The following is a 24,072-nucleotide window of genomic DNA, read 5'->3' as shown; positions in this document are numbered from 1 at the left end:
TTCAGCGGAATTCAAATTTCGATTAATCCCCCTAGAAGTGCAATGCAAAATTTATTTTTCTTCAGTTTCAATATAACACATTGATGTGTTCCGAAAAGTTTTACAGCATATTATTACAAGAAATTTTGCTGAAGACAGTAACCTTTTATCTCTTCAGCAAAGATAGAAAAATCTTATTTCTCATAAATGAAAAATCGTTAAAATCAGTTTATCTATTTTAGCTGTTTTTGTAGTTGTTGTATGACTTTTTTCTGTTTTACAAAGTTGTACAAATAGTAAAAGTACACAACATTGCTGAATATTGTATACTTCTATCTTTGCTTGTTTAGGAACTATAGAACTTTTACTAAAATAGGGGGTTTTAATTTTGACCCCGAATTACTCGCAAGAAGGCAGCATTTTATTTAAAACCTCTCCCCAGAGAATCAGAATCGTTTCAAGCAGGCTGAAAAGTTTTATAAATCATGTTTAGCAGCACAAAAGTTAAACAAAATTTATAGGCTGACAAAATCGGAATTCAATTGGGGTTAGACAAAATCCGGAGCTGACAAAATCGGAACATTACTGTATTGGCGCCTATTGTATAGAACGTACAAATGTGCTCGCTGATAAGACGAAGCCAATTACTTCGGGACAGATAGAAATGACTAGTCGATCAACGGCTAACTGAGAAATAACACAATTGAGAAATATGAGCGCTATATACAGGTTATAATTATCCAGGAAGAAAATTTGATGGCTATTTCCAGAACATCACAGGGGAATCATATGAGGCAGAGATAGATTATACGGTAATCTAAAGTCGTTAAGGTGTAATAGGATTTTCAATTAGGTTTACTTGGTATGGTCTGAGGTTAATTGAATCGATGATCGCTATCGATTCATGCAGTTACTTAACTAGCGTTTCACATGGTGACAAGAGCGAGATTTGACCAAAACAGTATAGAGCAACCGTGCATCTTTGAATTAGGCAGAAGTAAATTTAGACAACCATCTCGCCTGAAATTAAAGAAAACAAGAAAACTTTTTCCAAGTTAAATTCCACTATTAATATTTATTCGCGACAGATATGAATTTCACCTACGACTTGCAGGCTTCATCAGTGTCGAACTCGTATTCTACTAAGACGTTCCAAAAACTTCTGTCAAATACCGTGCTTGATAGTTGTCACGCAAAATTTGTTTTCATATTCTGCCAAACCAAATGTTTTTCGGGAACCTTAACAAGTTTTTTTGCTTCAAATTGCCTGAAACGTTTTCTTTGCCGATGAACGTGTAAAGGTGCGTTTAGACTGAACAATTTTTTGGCAACATGAGGCATGCAACATGTGGAAGGCGATAGCAACATGTTGCTCAATAGTGTTTCTGTCGCGACCTGAATATGTGCGATACGTTGCTATAGTTTTTCTACAATGTCATCTTAGACTAAACTCGTGTTTTTAGTCATTGACCTTGAAATGCGGTCCGGCATTAATATTAATATTTTTTGAAACGGTGGTTCTAAAATTGATGGAGGGACGGTAAGGGAAAGTAATTAATTTTTTTTTTGGATTGGAGGGGAAAGAGCGGGAAGGGGAGGGGAGGGATTATTAGTAGCTACGCTACGTTGTCGTGACTCCTACTCCATAATCTGAGATTATAAGGAGATTCGAACCCACAACACCCGCCAGGGCATGTGGCTCGCTGGTACTTATACCTTTGAACCATTGAGGCGCTGGACAAAAGGAGACTGCACAACCCCCCTTACTAAGCTAGAGACATGGATTGGGCTATTTTTAGCCACACATTATTGTGCCTCTTCCTCTGTCTACTGTAGAAACCACTGACCGAGAAGTTTTAATCTAACTTGTTTTTACTGTCAGGACGACGACACTATGCAGGCCCTTACGACTTGCAAGGTACTGCGCGTGACGCTGTTCGTATGGCAGCGTGTTAACCGCGATTCTCAGCGCGGGTTTTCGGAAAAAGCTCCTATGAAAAAGACCGCGTCGCTGCCTTGATGAGAGGGTTTTGCAGTATCCGTTTGTCCAGCGCCTCTATGGTTCAAAGGTACAAGTACCAGTGAACCACATGCCCTGGCGGGTGCTGTGTGTTCGAATCCGGTTTTAATCTCAGATTATAGCTTAGCTCGACCCATGCACCTTCCACAATTGGACAAAAGGTTGGAGTCACAACAACAACTTGTTAAGCGTAGCTATCAATAACCCCTCCCCCTCATTTTCCCGCTCTTTTTCCTCCACTCCAAAATATTTTTCATTACTTTCCCCTACCGTCCCTCCATCAATTGTAAAACCACTCAATTGTAACCATCAATTGTAATATTTTTGCATTATACTATTAGTCCAGATAATTTCCAGATGCGCTTCAAACATGTTTTATTGTTGTGCTTTTTATATCTTACTAGCTGACCCGACAAACTTTGTATTGCCGCAAATTAAACTGTGTTGTACATAAATTGTGAATCTCGGATGACCTTTGGCACAACATCGAGTTTTGCAAGTTTCTGAGGAGTTCATGGGTGGTTTCAGGTGGTCCTTATTTTCCTACCACAGGGGTGAGGGGTCTCAAACCATCATAAAAACAATTCCTGCCTCCTAAACCTCTCACATGCCAAATTTGGTTCCATTTGGTTGACTAATTCTCTAGTTATGAGGAAATTTGTATTCCATTTGTATGGGAGCATCCCTCTTATAGGGGGTAGAGATCATAATTCCCTTTCTAAAGAGAGGAGGGGTCTCAATGCACCATAGAAAAAAATTTGCCTCCCAAAACATCCACATGCCAAATTTGGTTCCATTTAATCGATTAGTTCTCGACTTATGAGGCAATATATAATTTATTTGTATGGGAGCTCCTTAAGAGGGGAGGGGCTCAATTCACCATAGAAATGAATCCTTGTCTCCTAAAACACCCACATACCAAATTTTGTTCCATTTGCTTGATTAGTTCTCGAGTTATGCAGAAATTTGTATTTCATTTGAATGGGCGCCCCTTCTCTTAGTGGAGGGAGGGGTCTCTAACCATCATAAGAACCTTCCCCAGCCCTAGAAACCCCCACATGCAAATTTTCATGTCGATCGGTTCAGTAGTTTTCGACTCTATAAGGAACATACGGACAGACAGACAGACAGAAATCCATTTTTATAGGTATAGATGAAAATTGAAGACAACTTCAAACATCGCACTTATTCCCCGCCTATCGAAACTCTCGCAAATGCAACCGCAGTTTAGTTATACTGTTAGATGAATCCACTAACTGAAATTTCTTTATCATGCACTGTACTAAAAATATCCGATTATCATTATTATGCTTGATTGGTACTGATAACGAAAGGTGTGAGAAGAATACACACAAACTTGTGAGTAACATGTGATCGTTGGAACATAATATTGTACTTTTTAGAAAAAAGGCTTCCTACAAACAAGTGAACAGAAGAATAACAACCAATTTGCACGCGAAATGTCGACTAGAAAAAAATATCTTCAAGAGCGAGCTTAACATTACCAAATAGTTATTTGAAAGGTAATTACATTGTCAAGTTGGTGAGATTGTAATTAGTATTAGATTTTAGTCTCATCACATTATAATTTGAAGTGTTGTTTCATCTGCTTGGGTCAATATTGGTTGTTTACGATGGTGTAGGAATTTTAATGAACATATCATTTCTTCTGTCTCTGCAATACGAAGAAACCGTAGCATTTTTAGCACTCTCTATATTTTATCACTATGTTCAACAGTTCAGTGTTGAATTTCCAAGAAATTGGTCGGCCGAAACTAGACGGTGAGTTATGTTAACCGAATAATTTTAAGAGGCAAAGGGTCGGTTGGCGAGGGTAACATCACGATGCTTATGTCACAAACCGTCATTGTGACCAACATGTAGGTAACTACATACTACATCAGGTAAACTCAAACAAAGACTTCGATCTCAGTGCAATGTTGGCTGGAAAGATGGTGAATAACATTGCAAAAATACAACTGAGAGTCGACATGTAAAGTGGAAGCTTTGCCGGAGCCGCGGTGTGAGAGTGAGAAATATACTTGCGCGTACTGCTTATTTTCCATGTTTTTGTACTTGAAACGTAGATTTCTCGTCTAAGGCTTAGCCATGCCACAAAGCATGGTCACAGTCTGTACGCGTCAGTCGGTTGGCCAACACTTGGCTCTTGTACGTTGCAGTTGCGCGCGCGTTTATTTAGTGTATTTGGCATACTCCCCAAATTTTGGGGTCTCAATGAGAGTCAGTTCTTCTTTTGGAGGTGCAATTACTTACCAGTTTATGTAATCGGTAGGCATCCAACGTGTTGGCTGGGGATGGTTTGTGTAACTCGATTTCTACATTTAATTAGATGCTGATCCAGTTGTTGCAGATGTTAATTAGAAACTATGAATGTTGGATTTTTCGGGCGTAATACAGATCTGACCGCGTCTGCTAGTAAATATTGGTGGAATATTTCTTCTAGTGACTGTTTATGGGATTAAGTGCAATGCAGAAGGTGCTAAAGTTCTTTATGAGTTTCGGTAGATGCAACAATTAAAGCAATTGTCGTGTTGGCATTTCAGACGGGTTGTGCGGTTGTTTAACAGCGAAAATTACGAATTTTAAGTGAAAACATTTACTCCATCGACCGCAGCTGCTGTGCTGAAAGATGATATTTTCGCTCGTCTGCAAAGCTTGAAGCATGCAGCACGGATGCAATTTCAAGCTTTGCAGCGATAAAAAATGAAGGCAAGGAAGGGAGTCATCGGCCAGCAATCGGTGCTGCACGTTTGCAGAGCAGTGACGCAGAGGGGTAGCAAACTGGAAGAGAAATCATGTGATGGAGCGCTTAAGTGAAATGCATTTCGCGTGCAATTTGCCGTTATACCACAATCGTAGTTGTTATTTTGTGCCATCGCTATTTTCTCGCCACCGTTAGCTCGTCCGGCCCCGACGGAAGGAAAAGGAAAATGCGGAGGCTCAATTTTGAAGTTTTCTTTTCAAGATCATAACGTCACACGTTTTTTGTCCAAAAAGGCTGATATGACCAGAAGTTGCATTTAGGTCTACTCTTTTTCTCTATCTCAATCAATTTTAATTGGTAAGGCGGTTTCCAACGAACAATCCTGATGCAAATCATTGTAATTTCAATAGCTGGAGAGCTTGCTAGTAAGGTCTTCAGTTCAAATGACAACAATCAGCGAACTATAAGTTTATCGTCAATATATAAATATTGACTTGAATATCTCGTAGAAAAATAGTTGACATAAAATGAGTATGAGGAATTACTGCAATTTTGTTGGGAGAAATAAATCTGTTATCTGGAATTAGAACTTTCAAATGAAGTCTTAACCAGTTTAAAAAATATTGCATTTAAAAGCCACGGCTTAAATATACTATATTTTAGTCGTGTTTAAAAACCATGTAGTCAACGATTGTTATGCGGAAAAATTTTAGGCTAGTGTATTGATTCTGTCTGTGTAACTGTGCCAGTTATAAATTATTCTGTTCTTACTCATTAAAGAATTATTAACAATTTTTTGAATGATCTTGCGAACCAGTGAAACTGTTCAGAATACTGCAGTTGCTTTATTTCAAAATAAAGAAACAAAGCAATGGGTTTACAAAACACAAACATATTGATTCAATTTGGGAAGCTTTACACATTGCTTTTATTGAAATTCTGTTTCAAGAGTTCATGTAAAAGTGAATGCCCCCATTGTTAACGACAGCCTTTAGTATTGGCCTCAAAAATGTACACATGCGTCAATATCAACAGGCTTGTGACGCTGTTTAGAAAATTATTTATGAAGGTTTTCAAATTCCAGGAAAAAGTGAGTGAGGGTTCAAAAGGCATGCTTATGTCTGTGTGTTCGTTAGAACGAGGACACGTGTGTGATGTGATGAAATTAGATCACGCGAGTTTGAACTTCGCAACACAGCCCGGTGGACCGTCCTCCATAACCCCTTGTCTCTCAGTCACTTACGTAGCTGGAATCAGTCAAAATGCATAAGAAACGTAGGCCCTTTTCTTGTTCGGACCTCCCCCCCTGATTAGGGACCCCTCCCACTATTTTTCAGCCCCTCTGCGCTGATTCGCAAAGAGCACGTGTTTGCCAAGTCTGATAAAGAACCTTATCAAGGAACCTAGTTGACATGTTGACCTAGTTTTTTGAATCCAGTCAATCTGCCGCTTGCGCTGCTGCCGTCTTACAATTCAGGCGGCATCTCAGCAAAAGCAAACAGTCGAACTTTGCTTTGTGCTTTGAGAATACAAACTGCAAACTGACTGGAAGCATACGGTGACGTATTTTTTCGTTTTTCGTTTTGTCTCCAAATCGGCTGCTCATAATAATAGTTTGTCACCCAGACGTCGGTCCGACGCAAGCAAAATATTCATTTGTATTGGACGGAGTCCGACCGACCTCTTCCATGCACATGTAGTGGTTGTTTTTTTGTAGTATTGAATCATACGATAGTGCGGTTGCTTTTCGTTAGCGTGGTAACTGCCAGTCATTTGACTGTTTTGCAGTTATTCGCTGCTTCAAACGGTAAAGGCAACTTGATCGAAACGAAAATGTTAAAAAGGCTTAGAACGCGTTCGTTCAACTGCGTGCAATCGGCGTTTGACTGAGCACACTGCCAGTTGTGTTATGCTTTGCGTTCGTATTCCACCACTAAACGGATGGTGTGAACTTGAATGCGCGTTGGTGTGACTGTGGTTGTGGTAGAAAAAAAGGATCGGTCGAAGCCCTGTTCACGTTCACTTTTGTATATGGTCGGTGTTAAGTCAGACCGAACTAAGTCGCAAAATTTTAAAAAATGAGAAGATGACAGAAAACTATCAAGAAGCTAAATTTGACTCTAATCAGGTTACATAAATGTTGAAAGTAGTCAGAGCTATGAAATGATTTCGAACGATTGATAGCTACAAACAACAAAGAAACTTTGAATTTGTTTTTCTCGAAGTCAGTCTTGCCACTTGGTTCGGTCTGACTTAACACAGACCACAGATAAAAATATACGTGTGTGGGTTCGCCATAGAGACGCACGACTTCATGGTTCAGTTTTCGTCTCCATTCATCGTTCTCCTGTACTCCACTAAAGGCAGTATTGCGAAGCCCAAACTCGTGTGGTCTGATTTTCTCACACACGCGTACTCGTTCTAACGAACGCGCTGGCATATCCCAAGCAATAATGTGAGTTTTATTGTACTCTTCTGGTGGTCTTCAAGACCAATTTTGGTCTTAAATGCTATCAAAAGAGTGTAATAAAACCCAAATTGTTACTTGGGAAGCGTCCCTTTCGGACTCTCGCTCGTACTTATTCATGTTTTGCGAAGAGTTTTTGCGAGTTTGTGTTTAGCTAACACCTACGGTCGCACTCTCGTTCTTCGTTGCAGCCCGAGCAGCTGAAATCGATTACTCGCGGGGATTTGCACTCCCGCCCGTGAGTAGAATCGAGGGCGAGAATGAAGAAGAAAAGAAAAAGTAATGTAAAACCTGTATCCCAGTGCGTGACTATACCTCATGGTCGGCTGATTGCTCAGGAGTTTTTTGGCTCGCAAACAAACTATGCAAGAAGACGATCCGAGGATGTGCGTGCACGAGTGTGTAGGTAGCAGAATGTTTGCACACAGCAACGGTGGCTGTTTATTTTACGCTGCGGCGTAAGCGTTGAATACTTAGCTTCTCATACTCACTCGCGTGAGAGTAGACAACGTTGGCTTCTCGCTCAATTCGCAACATTAACTAAAGGTGATTCTTAGCATCCGCTGTTCGAAAACTACGCGTACTCTGCATCCCACATCTCAAGTCCATAAAGGACAAACGGTCTTACCGTTTTGTACAAGATCTACTTTATACGGAGACTCAGATTTAATTGACCGCAGATGACTGTAGAGACCATAATAGACACGACTTCTGCTGACAATACATCTTCTAATCTCCTACGAACCTATCGGCTACCTCAAATTTATCTTCGTCGATTGCTGTCCAAGCGGATCCTGTCGCGACTTGTCCCTTCTGTTATTTCAGAAGAATTTCACCTATAATCCAATACTCTCTGCTTCGCGTTATAGTTTGACGTGCTGATCTTTGACCGCTCCAGAGATTCTATTGATAGCTTCCACGTTATCAGTCATTAAATTGATCAAATTTATTAGAAATCGTGCCCCGCATATTGATCACCACTCAGCTTATAAAACCTTGTTGTTCATCCGAAATCCTCAAACAGGACTGAACCCATTCAATCCATTGTAACCATGATAACCCAAGTAACAATTTGGGTTTTATTACACTATTATAATGGCATTTAAGACCAAAGTTGGTTTTTAAAACCACCATAAGAGTATAATAAAACTCACATTGCTGCTTGGGAAGTTTGATCAGCTTCACGGAACGCTGTTTTCGTCCGTAATTTTTCATGTCAGGTTACACTATCATATGAGGCTTGGAAGTCGATGAATTCTAAAAGATCTACAGCATGATCCGCTGTAGATACGATCTTTTATGAAACCGGCCTGATGACTTCCCATGAATCTTGGCTAGTGGTGACAGTCAATGGAAGATATGATAGTGATCGCTCGCTTGTTCACCCAATCCAGTTCTTCGTCTTTCAGTGGCAGATAATTTCGTCCTTCGACTTCTCCGTCAGTCGTTCTGTATCCCAAATTTTGACAACCAAATTTTGAATAGCTGGCTAGCTTATCCGGCCACATTTTGATAAGTTCCGCATCATCCTATCCTGGTGCCTTGTTGTTCTTCAACCTGTGGATAGCTTCTTTACCTTCGCATATCGTTTAGGGTGGTCCGTCACTTACCTCTGTCACTTGCTGCATCAATGAAATTGCTGCATTGGCTACCTTGGTCATCGGCCTGCACGTCATTCTGGTGTTCCAAGGAAATGCTGCTTCCACCTGTCGACCACGGCACGGACGTCTGTCAAAATATTTTCATTCTTAACTCTGCACATTTTTTCTTGCGGCACAAAGCTTTTGCGAGATACGTTGTGTTTTTGATATAATATATAGTGTCATGAAAACGGTATGGTTTGGTATACGGGCATCAAACGGTAGAAGCGTACTCCAAGATGCTATACATCAACGCGCAGTACAGCGTTTTGAGTGTGTAAATGTCGGTAAAGTTGTAAGCATGACAACAAATGAATCCCAGTGTGGAGAATACCTTCGAGGTGATAATTTCAAACCTTTCAAATAAAAGAGCAACAACAATATGCTCGTTGAATCAGACTTTCAGGTCAATTGTTACGCCCATGTCGCAAATTGAGTAAACGCGATCTACCCAAATCAAACCCCAATGAGTATTGATGGTGCTGTTGCTTCGAGTGAATGTTACTGTTTTACGTTTTTTTAGTTGCGCATGCCGTTATTGTCACACCAAATTAATAGACTTTTTAAATCCTCTTGTAGTTCCATGCAGTTCGATACCGACATTAATGCTCGATAAATTATCAAATCGACGGTGAACGAAAGCACGAGAGCTGCCATAAGTGCCACCCAAGTCGTTTGCGAAAAGATTGAAGAGCAGTGGTCCGAGTATGCTTCCTTGGGGTACGCCGAAAGGAATATGAAACATGCGAGAGCGTGCGGATTTCACTACAACGAATGACCTGTTGTTTGTCAGATATGAACATAGTCATTCAGTAATCCAATCCGGAAGGCTTGTGTGTTTCAAATTGTGGTATACCAGAATGTATGGAACAGCGCTGAAAGCTTTTGCAAAGTCGATGTATACAAGTTCACTTCTCGTTTTGCTTCGACCTCTCTTGATAAAGTAGAAACATAACAATCAGATTAGTAGTTCTCGCGCAACTTTTCAAAAGGACCTAAGTAACATTGAGAGACTCTCTTTGGTCGCCCTCTCTTCCGATTATTACAGGGACATAAATGCATCTCAACAAAAGTTTTCTTGACGATTAGCTGGCTATTGACCCCAGCAACCGATTTATGCAAGGCTAATGTTTTAAAATGCATTTGCATCGCCGTGGCAATCGAAAGAGAAGAGGCCCGAAGAGAATCTCTCATTGTTACTTAGGTCCTTTTGAAAAGTTACGCGAGAGTTGTTGACTGGTTTCTCATCAAACCGTGTTGAGTCTCAGAGATTGCATTGTATAGCGCGCTCTGGACTAATTTTTCTAGTACCTTACTAACGCAACAAAGTAACCAAACACCACGGTTAAACGGCTATTCTTTCGATTTTACACGCCATCACTGTTTTCGCTGTTTCACTGTTACCTTTTTTCCATTACGGTGTCCATGCCAATTCGATTTATCGAGGTACAATTCAAATATACCGACAAATGAGTAAGCTCTCAACTAATCCTGTTTTATCAGATTTTCGCATATGTACGATAAGTTATCTATATTCAGTTGCACCGAAAGTTGTTAGCTTAACACTGCAGGTTTAAAATTATAACGATGACTTTTATTTTTAGAAATTGTCACGTCGAAAATATTCCACAAAATAAATTGCTCAGAAACTTGTTATATATTTCATCACATTACAGCGTAAACGTGACGAAATAAGTCATGCCGTAGAAACAAATTGACACAAGTTGACAATCTAATATGCTGAAAAGCTTTGCTTCAGACATTTTTTCTTTGAAAATATCGATAGCAGCAGGCACCGTAGGGCTTAATTTTGTTCCTCCGGCTCAGTTCACGTAAAGCCACTACACAGTGTGTGATATGGCGTTGTGGTGATCAATATTGAAAATAAGAGAGCGCAAAATTTGCTTCGGCATTGAAACACGCTATCGTTTGCACCGTATAAACCTGAAAGCCCTGTGCAAAGACCGGTGCAAGCAAGTGAAGCTAAAGTTGCACGCTTAAACGTAGAGATAAAGACGGTCATTTTATCTGGACTCAAGCCAAACGGCTAGGAAGTAGCGAGAGCTATGATGAATTATGTCCGCCAGCAAAAATACCACCTCCTACTACTCGGATGCGGATGTCTTTCTTCCCCTGGCTTAACGATCGCTTAAAAGCTATCCCTCTGTGAATTTTAAACATTATCGGTCAAACAGTGACTGGTCGTTAGTCGGTGTTCGGAGCAGTTAGTGATACTAATACGATGTTTTACTTTTGTGATCTCCAGCTCAACAGCGTTGGAATAGTGGTGGCTTTGCTTCAATCAACAAGTTTTGGCTTTGACTTGCCTTATTTTGAATAGACGTTGTACTGCAAAACTCATAGTGTCATCATGCATAATAAATACTTATGATGGCCTAAAGAGATTTAAAATTTAATCGCACCGTACGGTTGGAGGTGTAATTTTGGACATAATTTGTACTTTATGCGAGATTAAACGGGAGTTCATGAAACAAATCAATTCTGCAGTTCCACTCATTGTTTTTATACATGTATAAATGGTAAAAGTTTTTGCAGTTTTTTAAAAGCTCTAAGATATTATTCATCTCAAGCATACCATTCATTTGTATATATGGATATGTGATATATTATCATTTTTACACATGTAGCGCGCAAGAAAATTATATTTAATAGTGACGATGATGATACTGAGAGACTTCGACTTATCGAATATAACGTATTTAGTTAGCGACTCTCGTAATCTAAGTCATGCGATCATCTTAACACGTAACGATGGTGACCCTTGTGCATGACATTTTTGCTGTCAGTTAGATTTCAAGGTCGACAGGCCGTGCGAGCAGCAATTGTTAAGAATGACATGGCTACGTTGTAAACCACAGTATTATATATTCTTCCACTTCACTTGTAATTACTAAAAGTTACCCTGTTTCAAGATATAATATATGACAGTGATTAGAAATTGTTACGGCTTATTGCCAACTATAGTATATCTATGGGACAAACCTGGTAGAGATAGAACATTTTTCTTTATTCTGCTCCCATTGATCTTATTTGCTCTTATTCAATATAGAATTATTTTAATTTTTGTTAAATTCATTTCGTCTCTAAGACCAAACATACTACATATAGGTGAACTGAAAAAAAGTATCACGTAAAAAGCAGACTGTAAAAAACTCTATTTAGACGTTTGTTGGTATTTCAGTACTTATATACATACATACATAAATATTTGCCCTATTACCACACCTTCCCTTTTAATATACGGAAAAATGCTCCACAGCTCCTAAAATAAAGAGAGCAATGGATTCGTAGCTATAAACCACATACGTGGGGAAACCAGCCTATTTTGAACCCTATCTGCAACTATCAGCAACACTATCAGGGATGAACATGAACCAGAAGCCAAGGATAAACCGGCTTATTTCGCTGTCTGAAATACGATTAAAATCACCAACAATCAAACATATTAGGTTGAAAAATATTAGATAACACCGCAAAATAATGTCTTGTGGTTCAATGGTTTGTCTAAAACTACAGTTGTAGGATCAGGTACCGAAAACACATGATCTTCTAGCTTGGCTACTCAATCACAAATTCGAGTATTTGAAAGTGGAGGTCACGTGGAGGCGCAAGGTAGGGACTTGAGATGGCCATAGCTGGGGCTTCTTTCCTGTTGTCTTCCCGATTTTATACCCCGATACAGTAATATTGTCCATAAAGAAATTAAAGAGTTGTAATCGTTCAAAACCTGATTACTTTGCTGCTTACAGTTTTCCATATTACTCGTATACCTTGCTGTAATGCGTCAATCAATTGGAGCACGCTGTTCTAGACATGGCCACTTGGTTACCATAGAGCTACTAAATAATTCTTGTTTTTGCTAGAAACTAAGATTGACTAATCGAATACATTTATTTTATTTAACCAACTGATTCTCAAAAATTACAAAATTTTGAAGGCGCGTTAATTTTAGCTAATTTTACTTGTTATTTGCAATTTGCACGTTAAAAGCCAGTCGTCATATGTTCGAATCTCGACTGTGAGAGGCTGTCAGAGTCAATAGGATCGTAGTAACTGACCCTGGAATTGTCCTGCACTCTAACAGCTGGCTGCGAAGTCTGTCGTTTAAAAAACAGAAGGTTAAGTTTCTATAACGGAATGTAGCATCTAGGCTTTGCTAACAGTCACTACCTAGTTTGAGGTCCTCTGTTTAAATTATGTCCAAATTTGAAAGTCGAATCTTATATAAATAATTGGCGACCGGTCATTGCCCTACACCAACGATTAATGCCCTCACCAGGTACATAAGCTAAGCCTTCCTCCCGATTGTTTATATTTTTTTCGTCTGTCACGAGTCCTGTCATCCGCGCGGCACTCAATTTCATCCATTTTCTCCTGGTGGTACAGGTGACAGGCTGCGTACATAGGGCGGATGACTGGTAAACGGCTGAATAATGCGTACCGTCGGTGCCTTGTGCACGTGTAGGCATAAAATAGACCCTACAGTGGTTCATAGTCTCTTATTCAGCAACTCCTATTCCTAGCTCCTCGTGGTACCAGCCGGAATACGAGCAACTTTGGTGGAGATCGGGTAACCAACCCCGGTGGTAGCCAAGGTCGTATGCCGACAGGAAAGGATGGCTCTTTCGAGCTTCGTTTGCCCTCCGGCGAAACAGGGGGTTGGTGTAGCAGGCTTTGCAAGTCACCACGAAAAATACTAAGGCACGGAACGAAGAACAAGGATATTCTTACTGGAACAACCGGAATAGACCCACGCGACGAAAAAGGACTATGGATTGGAAACTCGGGACGTAGAACTGCCGATCTCTCAACTTCCAAGGGAGCACTCGAGTGCTCTCCGACGTATATTCAATATAAGCATCATCAACGTGCACAGCCCTCAACTCAGAAGTACCGACGACGACAAGGACAAATTCTACGCGCAGTTGGAAAGTGAATACGACCGCTGCCCAAAACATGATATCAAGATCGTCATTGAGGATTTCAATGCTCAGGTCGGCCAGGAGGAGGAATACAAACCGGTGGTTGGAAGGTTCAGTGCACACCCACGGACCAATGAAATGGGCCTAAGACTTATCGACTTTGCCGCCTCCAAGAATATGGCCGTACGTAGTACTTTTTTTCAGCACAGAATGCATCATAAGTACACCTGAAGGTCATCAAATGAGACAGAATCACAGGTCGATGACGTTTTGATTGACAGTCGGCACTTCTCAGACATTATCGACGTCAGATCCTATCGAAGCGCTAACGTTGACCTAGTGATGGTTAAGATTCGCCCAAGACTTTCCGTTGTGAACAACATTCGGTACCGACGCCAGCCTCGGTTAGATCTCGCGCGGCTGAAACAGCCAGGCGTCGCAACAAATTACGCACGTTCACTCGAAGCTGCGCTGCTGGAAGAAGGCGAGCTGAACGAAGCCCCTCTCGAGGACTGTTGGAACACTATCAAAACAGCCATCAGCAGCCCGGAATCAGCGGAACGATTGGCTTGACGAATGTAGGAGGGTGATGGATGAGGAGAACGCTACGCCGGCGGCCAAGATGCGCAGGGCCACTCGTCAGAACGTGGAAACAGAAGAAGATGCAGTGAAACCAAATCTTTCGGGAGAAAAAACGTTACCTGGAAGAGCAGGAATATGCAGAGTTGGAGCGGCTGCATCGTTCTCAGGAAACGCCAAAGTTCTACCAGAAATTGAACGGATCCCGCAAAGGCTTTGTGCCGCAAACCGAAATGTGTCGGGATAAGACTGGCAGTATTCTGACGGACGATCGTGAGGTGACCGATAGATGGAAGCATTCTTCCATGAACACCTGTCTGCCGCCCAGACGGAGAACCATGGCGGCGGGAAAAGTGATTTCAACGGTGCAATAAACGGGGAAGATGTGCCAGCCCCAGCGATAGGCGAAGTTAAAGAGCCAAAATGCAGCTATAAAGAACAAGTCAGCTGGGAAAGCTTATTAAAATGGGCCCAGAAAAACTGGCCGTTTGTATGCACCGGCTAATTGTTAGAATTTGGGATACGGAACAGCTACCGGAGGAGTGGAAAGATGGGATTATCTGCCCGATCTATAAAACGGGCGACTATCGAGCGATCACCGTTCTCAATGCCCCCTATTTTTTTGTTGTTGGAAGGTTTGACCACCCCTGCCGCCTATAAAGTACCGTTCCATACGGATCAAATATTTACACTGCGGCAAATCCTCCAAAAGGGCCGTGAATACAGAGTTCTCACGCATGATTTGCTCGTTGACTTAAAAGCCGCTTATGATACCATCGACCGGAAAGAGCTATGGAAAATCATGGACGAGAACTGCTACCCCAGGAAGCTCATCAAACTGATTAAATCTACGATGAATGGTACACAGTGCTGTGTTCGGATTTCGGATGCATTGTCAAGTTCATTCGAATCACACAGAGGGCTTCGTCCGGGTGATGGTCTATCATGCCTGCTGTTCAACAAAACGCTACAAGGTATGAACCAAGCGGATATCAAGCGGACACGCCGGGCACGATATTCAACTAATCTAGTCAATTCGTCTGCTTTGTCGATGACAAGGATATTCTCGGCAGTACATCTGTGACGGTGGCTGAACAGTACACCAGACTAAAGCGCGAAGCAGAAAAGATTGGGTTAAAGGTAAATATGTTTAAAACAAAGTACATGCTGGCCAGCAGAACCGAGGCCGAACGACGCCGCTTGGGCAGTAATATATTGATCGACGGCAATGAGTTTGAGGTAGTCGACGAATTTGTCTACCTTGGCTCACTGGTAACTGCGGACAATGGTACCAGACGTGAGATTCAGAAGCGTATTATCAGCGAAAGTCGTGCTTACTATGGGCTTCACATGCAATTGCGGTCAAGCAAACTAAGTCCCCTACAAAGTGTACCCTGTACAAGACGCTTCTTAGATCGGTTGTTTACTACGGACATGAAACATAGACAATGCTTGAGGAGGACCTGTGAGTGCTCGGAGTTTTCGAACGAGAGTGCTAAGAATGATCTTCGGTGGCGTACAGGAGAACGGAGTATGGAGACGGAGGATGAACCATGAACTCGCACAGCTCTATGGCGAACCCAGTATCCAGAAGGTGGCTAAAGCTGGACGGATACGATGGGCAGGGCATGTTGTAAGAATGTCGGACAACTATCCTGCAAAAATGGTGTTCGCCTCAAATCCGGTAGGAACAAGAAGACCAGGAACGCATCGAGCAAGATGGTTAGACCAGGTGGAGTGAAATCTGGCGGAGAGTACTCGGTGTCCGAGGAATTGAAGAGCGGTAGCCATCAACCGAGTTACATGGAGAAACTTTGTTCAACAGGTTTTGTCTTAGGACGGCAAGCCACCTAAGTAAGTAAGTACTCGTCGAGCAACCCCGGCTCTAAACTTCTGTTTATATTTGACTTTAGGTGTATTGATTATTGGCCCAACTGACCTGATAATTTTGAAGTCGTCCGCACACTTAGAACTACTATAGTTGAAATTTGTGCCGTTCGTTTCTATGCCCTTCCATCGAATCACACTCCCTAATGACGCTATTAAATAACATCCTTGCCGTAACTCTCTGCATAATTCGGAGATATTCAAAAATTCCCCGTAACGTGCGCATCAGTTTATACGGGTTGTCGAACTCGTGTGTTATCTGCCATAGCGGCTCCTGTTTGATTGTATCGTATGCTGCTTTAAAATTGAAGAAAATTTGATGTGTGGGACAATTCTACTTCCGACATTTTTGAAGAAAATCGGAGTGTGAACATTTAAATGTTCTTACCTTTAGGTGACGTAACGAAACTTGTAAGAACATCCTGTATGTGACGTTGACGCAGCAGTAGTTCAATGCAATAAATGACGTCGATCGTTCGTTTTTAAAATAGTACAAACCAATTCTTCCATCGATGCCTCCGGTAATATCTCCTCCTTCCAAATACTGTAAATTACCCACGAAAGTGCCGTTATTGGTGGTTCTTTACTATACACGTTCGTAAAGTTCTACCGGTAATCGGTCTTTACCGATGGCTCTCTTACTCGTCAGCTGCCTGATTTCTCTCCAGATCTCCTTGGTATTGGAAGCTAGACCGCTTCTCACAGTTGAGCACACTCCCAAGTTAACTTCTACTAGTTCTACTATATAACTAGTTCTAGAAACCGCCATAAATGACTGGATTGCAGTATTTTTATTCAGCTGCAAGTTGCACATTGTTGTATTTCTTTGGTTTTGATAAAATCTCGAGCTTTTTTCTTAAAAAACTCATCATACCTTGCACAGTTGAAGATGTAACTGAATCAGCATGTAGGTATCTTTCACTTTGAACGCATTTTTTTAAGCATAGTGCCCCCACTTCGTCGAAGTCGTTGTTTGGCGATTACCCAAAAATGTTCAATGTGTTGAAACTCCGGACATCTCTTTTGGCACGAAATCACCATCATTAACTGCATACCACTCAAGCATCACTGTAGTGTAGTGATAGCTGGCTAAATCAGGCCAGAGTGTAACATTACCTTTACGTTTACGAATGAGTGGCAAAATCCGTTTCTTCAAGCATTCTTCCATGTAAGTATAAACTCGATCTCATTGTTTAGGAAGTGATGAAAGGTAGCCTTCAGTCGACAGCTACATATTCCTTTACGAATTTATCAGCAAACATGAGCTTATGCTTGCCTGGCACAACACCACGCCCAGTGGCAATGTAAAATCTCACCTCAATATCTTCTCCCTCAGCTTTCGGTCCCTAGTTCTAGTTTTCTATTTTCTTAAAAGTTCTTTGCCGTTATTTCACACCTAGGATCTTCTTATAACCTTTTAAAATATTACACACTGTTGATTTTGACATTTTTAGCACTTTCACAAACTTTGATATTGACCGCTCAGGATTTTCCAGCTATTTGTGCAAGTTTTTTTTACGTTGTTCGAGTTTCATTCTGTACTGCTCCCAGTGCTCCGCAACGTGGAGGAATATTTTGCCGAAACTTGCATCAATTGTTCTTCGTAAACATGTAAGCAAAGTTATGTCAAATGCAAGGGGTTTCCAACATCAATGATTACTACGCACCTTTGAAAAAAATTACTTTTGATTACTTTACTGATTACCTCTTTTATGATTACTATAAATTAATCATGATTACCAATGATTACTTAAGATTATCATTGATTACTATGCTGTTTACCATTGATTAGCTAATTAATTCGTAAATGGTTACAAAAGTAATCTCTGATTACTACACACTTTTACCTATACGCCTTAATGGAAACCCCTTGGTCAAATGGTTCCAGTTCCTATCACAAGGGTGTGCTGGTGACGCTCGAGGGGCATCCAAATTTATTTTTAGCCAGGCTTTACGAGACTGGTTGAGCTCCTCACCATAGAGCTTGTGTTGTTATTGTTATCCCGTAATAGTTGTTCGAGTTCTTCACAATTTTTGTCCTGCTTCTGTTTCTAACAGCTTTTTGTTAAACTTATTAAACTCAAAATAACTAAAATTATGGTACAGTATTTTTTGCAGCTATATCAATGTTTTCACGTCTACCTAAAAATGTACCTTGCAACAAAACTTGTAATTGACAGGTATATTTAATCAAGAGAGACGAGAATGATGTGCTAAACTCTATTTAACACCCAAAAAACAGCGGTAATATGCGCATCCCAACACTATTGAAAATAAATGTATTGCTTACCGGAGCTATACAAGCACTATGTGCATATGTCATTGAAAGGTTCAAATATCATTAACTCATGGTCAAACATTATTGTTCAATGTAATGAAGCGGCTTCTTTGCGCAGTACCCATAAATATCGACAGAGAAGTAGCGAAAAAAAATACCTTAAACAAATACACGCTAGTATAGCGGGACAGCACATACTTACTTCTTGAATCGCAACCAGAAATCCTCGTCATAGTATTTATTTGTGTACCTACTTGTTAATGACCGGCCCAATGGACAGATCGATTAATAATTCAACACGACTCGGTCTTCTTGATGCTCAACAGGTTTCCTATAGCAAAGATGGTGTTGAATTGTTGATGATATTTTTTTTTACCAATGCGACATCCGGTTTTCAGACTGTTTAAGTAATGGAGTTGAACATTACAATCATACTTGGTATACATTATGTTAACTCTTCATTCGCAAAAGTACAAATGAAATCAATGAAATATTTTATGTTTATTACAAGTGCTATTAAGGATATTACTCTTTAAAAAACTCTGTGTACCTAAAACACTACATTCTCCGTGAGTGAAAACTCAAAAGTTCGTAAATCCATAAGAAAAATGTTCTAACACCCCTGTATTCAGATAATAATTGCAGTATTAATCCAATAATTATATTGACCCAAACGATATTCCGCAATCCAAGTTCAAACATACAACCACAGGGTTATTGGAACAGGGTCGTTCTAGTGAGGTAAAGAAACCCATTTGCTTTAATTTTACTTCACAAGCCAAATTGAATGAATCCACAATTTGGCATCATCATAACAATTTCAAATTTTATTTAAATGGTGGAAATAATGTGACACTATAATTTATTTTTGATCCCGTAACTGCAATCAATGTTGCTCCTTCGAACTAGCGGTTAAAAAAGGGTATCAAAACAAGTGCGGTAAATTTTTTATGCTTCCAGTCGAAGCTGAAACGGCATACTTACGGTTAATATAATAAAAAGAATGGTGTTGAATGGTGGCTATTATTTCTTATTGAAATCTGAATCAATAGATAAATCCTTGTTTTCCCTTCCCATATTCGCTCTACACTGACCCTTGTGATTATTTATTGCAGGAATTCCCGTAGTGCCGCGTGATGGTTGCCGCTGCCGGGTGAGAATGATCGATAGGCGAGATTCGAAAGTTATCTGCACGACCTGAGCCCTTTTCCTGGGGGTAAACTGTTTTCCTCTCTTTCGCTGCTAACCGAATGGCAGTATCAAATCAATGCACTTGTAAATAGCATCTAGCGTAAAGCTTCCGCCAATAGAGTGTGCCAAAATGACGACCTTATCGCATCCTTACAAAGACTGTCCGGAGCCGAAAGAGGTTCCCACACAATATGCAAGGGATGTGGACGCGCTGTTTGAGTGGTAAGTTTTCACCAAAATATGCAGAATATGTGACACAATCTCCAGAAGCATATTTTAGGTTCCCCTGTGTACGCTTCGAGCTGTCGCCTTTTATATTCTCAAAGTAGGTAAATGATGCGCACGATTGGAAGGATTTTCTTGTTGAATTTCGATTTTCTTGTGTAAGAATTTTAATACTTTAAAACGTTGTGCAATGAATAAATTGTTAGTCGAAGAACGGTCTTGTGATCAATTTCTTTTCCATTTTCCCTATGGAAACTAGGTATTCCGTTTTCCAAGTTCGCATCGCACTACTATGTTAAAGCGTCTAATGCTAATGATCTAATGTGAAACTAGTGCTCTACATGATAAAGTCAATTTTATTACCTCAGGCAGCACATTTATTTAAAACCATTACGTGCTCTAGGGGAGTTTCTTTGGTGCAGAGACACTCGCTGGACGTGGCGGCGTTGCTGCTAAATGATTTTTTAAAATAAAATTTGCAAAAGTGTAATTTTAAAGTGCAAATTGTTAACAACTAAGCTTGCATAAACAAATTATCGCAAGCCAAGTTTTAAGTCATTTTCAATTTATTTGCAATTAAGTTTAGTGGTAGTACCGTCATATTCGGAAAATGCGGGACCTTATGCCGGCTCATAATTTGTACGATTGACCTGTTGATGCCCTAATGAAATCATATCCTAAATAAACCACTCACAACGTTTATGATAATAGTCCATTGAACGAACATGATTATGGTGTTTAAATTTCGATCAATCATTTCTAATCTGATCACTCTTTGCAGGATCAAACAGCAGCCACGGTTTCCATCATACACCAGAAACCATGCCCATCTGTTTCTCCACGCGTGCCTCTGGGATGTGGAGATTGCCAAAAAGGCACTACAGAAGTATGCACACATCCACGCCACGGCGCCGGATATTTTCGACAATCGGGACATTCTCTCACCCGGAGTGCAGTTTGTGCTAAGCATGACGTAATAACCACCACCGCGTAAGCGGTCTCTTTTATTTATTTGTTTGTCCTATGCATTACTAATACGGTTGGTTTATTTTCATTTTGCTATCCCTCAACAGTCACATGGTATCGCTGCCGAAATTAACGCCGGAAGGATATCGATTATTGTGCTACCGTTTGTCTGACTCGGATCCATCACGGATGAACTTTGCCGAGGCAGTGAAAACGTTCTGCATGTTTAACGACGTCCAGATCAGCAAGGATGGCCCAATTGAAGGTTATATCGTTGTGTTCGACATGAAGGGCGTACGGCTCGGTCATCTGGCACGAGTGCAGTTCGGCCCGCTAAGGGTTTTCATGAACTACATACAGGACGCACATCCGGTGCGACTGAAAAAGATCTACATCGTGCACACGGCTTCGTTCATCAATCAGGTGATGGCACTGATAAAACCGCTAATAAAATCCGAACTGTTAGGGTTGCTGCACTTTACCACTTCCGGGCCGGTGGACATTTTGGATGCGGATCTGTTGCCGAAGGTAATTGTTTCGCGAGCATTAACACTACATTATGTTTTTAATTAATAATTTAATAGAGTTTGAAAATTCCATAAATCGTCTGATCTTTGTTTATAGCTATCCTTAATTTTTCCTCATTTATCATCATGATTAAAAAATGTCAGGAAAAACTATATTATTGCCCACTAACTATACGCACCAAATTCTTGTTGTGTTTTATATTTTAGGCTGCAGTTATCAAATAATATTTAAAGAGAATGCAATTAACTAGAAAAAATTTTGCTAAGTTCACTAACGCCAAGAAAAATGTAGTCTTACGTCAGCCATATAATCAATGTAACTCTCCTATTTTGAATCTTATTATCAAATTTCGTGTTGATTTTTGTTTAAATATCAGCATAGTTCTTCCTGATTCAGTATTTAGTGGTATCAGTCAACTATTCATCTTTCTGTGTATCCATTATTCCATAATTGCGTAAACTAAACCTGAAATATGTACTAAACAAGGAACGTAAAAATAATTCACTTAATTGCACTCTTTTGTATAGAAAAGTTTAATTTTAAAAATCCATTACAATGTAGACATACTCAAAAATGTCGCAAGCTAATTGTGGAAACCGATATCAAAGCTGCAAATGGTTTACCCACATTCGGTGTGCAATGATTCACTAGGATTTGCCTACGAACAAAATAAGGTACCGATCAAAATACTAATAAAACATTCATTGAGCACATAACTATCCACGGCGGATTTGTATCGTGCCGTTTTATGGTTGTTAGAAGTATACACATCTAGAGCAAGTGCCAGCTGAGTTGGTTGCACAGTGTTTTGTTATCTAGATAGAACTTTAACAACGGGTAAACAGAGAGCATTCAGCTCATAAAATTTGTTTACGTATATTTCCTGGATTCATAGTTCCATGCATGCAAAGTGGCGATTATTCTGTGATAGATTTCAAGATTGAAGTCGTTAGCACAGAGAATTCGAAAAACGACCTTTCTTTCAATAATCTTTCAATCTGTTTTGTAACTTCACAGGATTACGGCGGCCCTCTGGCAGAGCTGGCAGTCATGCATGCCGAGCAGAAGAAGGAAATCGAAACCCATTATCGCGAATGGTTGATAGATACTGCTGCCCTCAAGGAGGCCCCTAAAGATAAGAGTAATGGTTCGTCCAGTTCCATAAAACCGCCAGTGAAAGGATTTCGCAGCCTAGAGATTGATTGAATTCAACCGAAATCAACAGCGTCAAGACAGGAGAGGACATCGTGTTAGGAGCGTGTGATAAATAACGATTTTTTTTGGTTGAGGCATATTCTAAAACATGTAGTCTTATAGTCGTGTCCAATTGTTATTGAAATTTTTGTATATTGAAATTATGATGATTATTTTAGAAATATAAAATTCAACTTGCGAATGGGTACAGTATTTCGAGATGCTATTATCAGCTAATTCAAGAGAGTTCTTAAATTGAAAATCCTCGTAATATGGTTCTATCGCTGAGCGACTCTTATACGTTTAATGATCCATCAAAATCTATGATTCCTTCAACCTTCCTTCAATAATAATCATATTTTTTTCAGCTTACTTCCAATGAATCTATTCAATCGGAAGAAATATTCAAATAAATAGACTCAGACATTAATTAATTTTTTTATAAAGGTTGTCTTCTTAATAGACAGGGGGAATGGCAGAAAAAGTTATGAAATCAGACGTTTTGATAAGGAATGTTCATTTTATAAAGTAGACCAAAGGATCCTAACCTTTTTTAGTACACGAATCTCCTGGCGGCTCAAACTAAAATAAATACTTACTTACTTACTTAATCAGCTCCCGGCCGTGGTTTCCTCTGCTGTACGAAGAAGTCGTCTCCATTCCACTCGGTCCATGGCCGCAATTCGCCAGCCACGTAGTCTGCATAGAGTCCGCTGGTCGCCTTCCACTTGATCGATCCATCTTGCTCGCTGCGCACCCCGCCGTCTCGTTCCAGTCGGATCGTTATTGAGAACTTTTTTAACCGGGCTGTTGTTCGACATCCTCACGACGTGCCCAGCCCATCGCAGCTGACCGATTTTTTGTGGTGTGAGCAATGGGTGGTTCCCTAAGCAGCTGATGCAATTCATGGTTCGTTCGCCTCCTCCACGTTCCGTCTTCCATCTGCACTCCGCCGTAGATGGTGCGCAACACCTTCCGTTCGAAAACACTAAGTTGTTACTCCACGAGCATAGTCCATGTCTCATGGCCGTAAAGGACTACCGGTATAATAAGCGTCTTGCAGATTGTTAACTTCGTGCGGTGGCGAATTTTGTTCGATCGCAGCGTCCTACGGAGTCCTAAGTAGGCACGATGTCCTGCCATAATGCGTCTTTGTATTTCTCTGCTGGTGTCGTTGTCTGCGGTAACCAGTGAGCCCAGATATACGAACTCTTCTACCACCTCGATTTCATTACCGTCTAAATGAATCCGAGGAGGGAGGTCAGCATTCACTTCTCTAGAACCTCTTCCTTTCATGTATTTTGTTTTCCATACATTAATGACAAGTCCAATATGGCTTCAGCTTTCATTCCGATGTATGTTTCTGCCATCCTCTCAAAGGCACGTGTACTGATGTCAACGTCGTTAGCGAAACCAAGAAGCTGGACGACTTCGTGAATATCGTGCCACT

The 24,072-nt window shown here is 40.5% G+C and overlaps 1 protein-coding gene across 1 annotated transcript; it reads left to right on the top strand.

Moving 5' to 3' along the window:
* Positions 1-4,152: 4,152 nt before the first annotated feature.
* On the top strand, positions 4,153-22,822 carry LOC128743069 (alpha-tocopherol transfer protein-like). The gene is made up of 5 exons (XM_053839587.1): positions 4,153-4,288; positions 19,634-19,931; positions 20,716-20,907; positions 21,008-21,428; positions 22,446-22,822. Exons 2-5 carry the CDS (start codon positions 19,840-19,842, stop codon positions 22,632-22,634), a joined length of 894 nt encoding a protein of 297 aa, XP_053695562.1. The 5' UTR covers positions 4,153-4,288; positions 19,634-19,839; the 3' UTR covers positions 22,635-22,822.
* Positions 22,823-24,072: the final 1,250 nt, after the last annotated feature.

The sequence above is a fragment of the Sabethes cyaneus genome, chromosome 3 (genome assembly GCF_943734655.1).
Source record: "Sabethes cyaneus chromosome 3, idSabCyanKW18_F2, whole genome shotgun sequence".
In the NCBI taxonomy this organism is placed as follows: Eukaryota; Metazoa; Arthropoda; class Insecta; order Diptera; family Culicidae; genus Sabethes; species Sabethes cyaneus.
The sequence above is the reverse complement of the archived record's forward strand: the minus strand, read 5'-3'. Positions and strand labels throughout refer to the sequence as shown.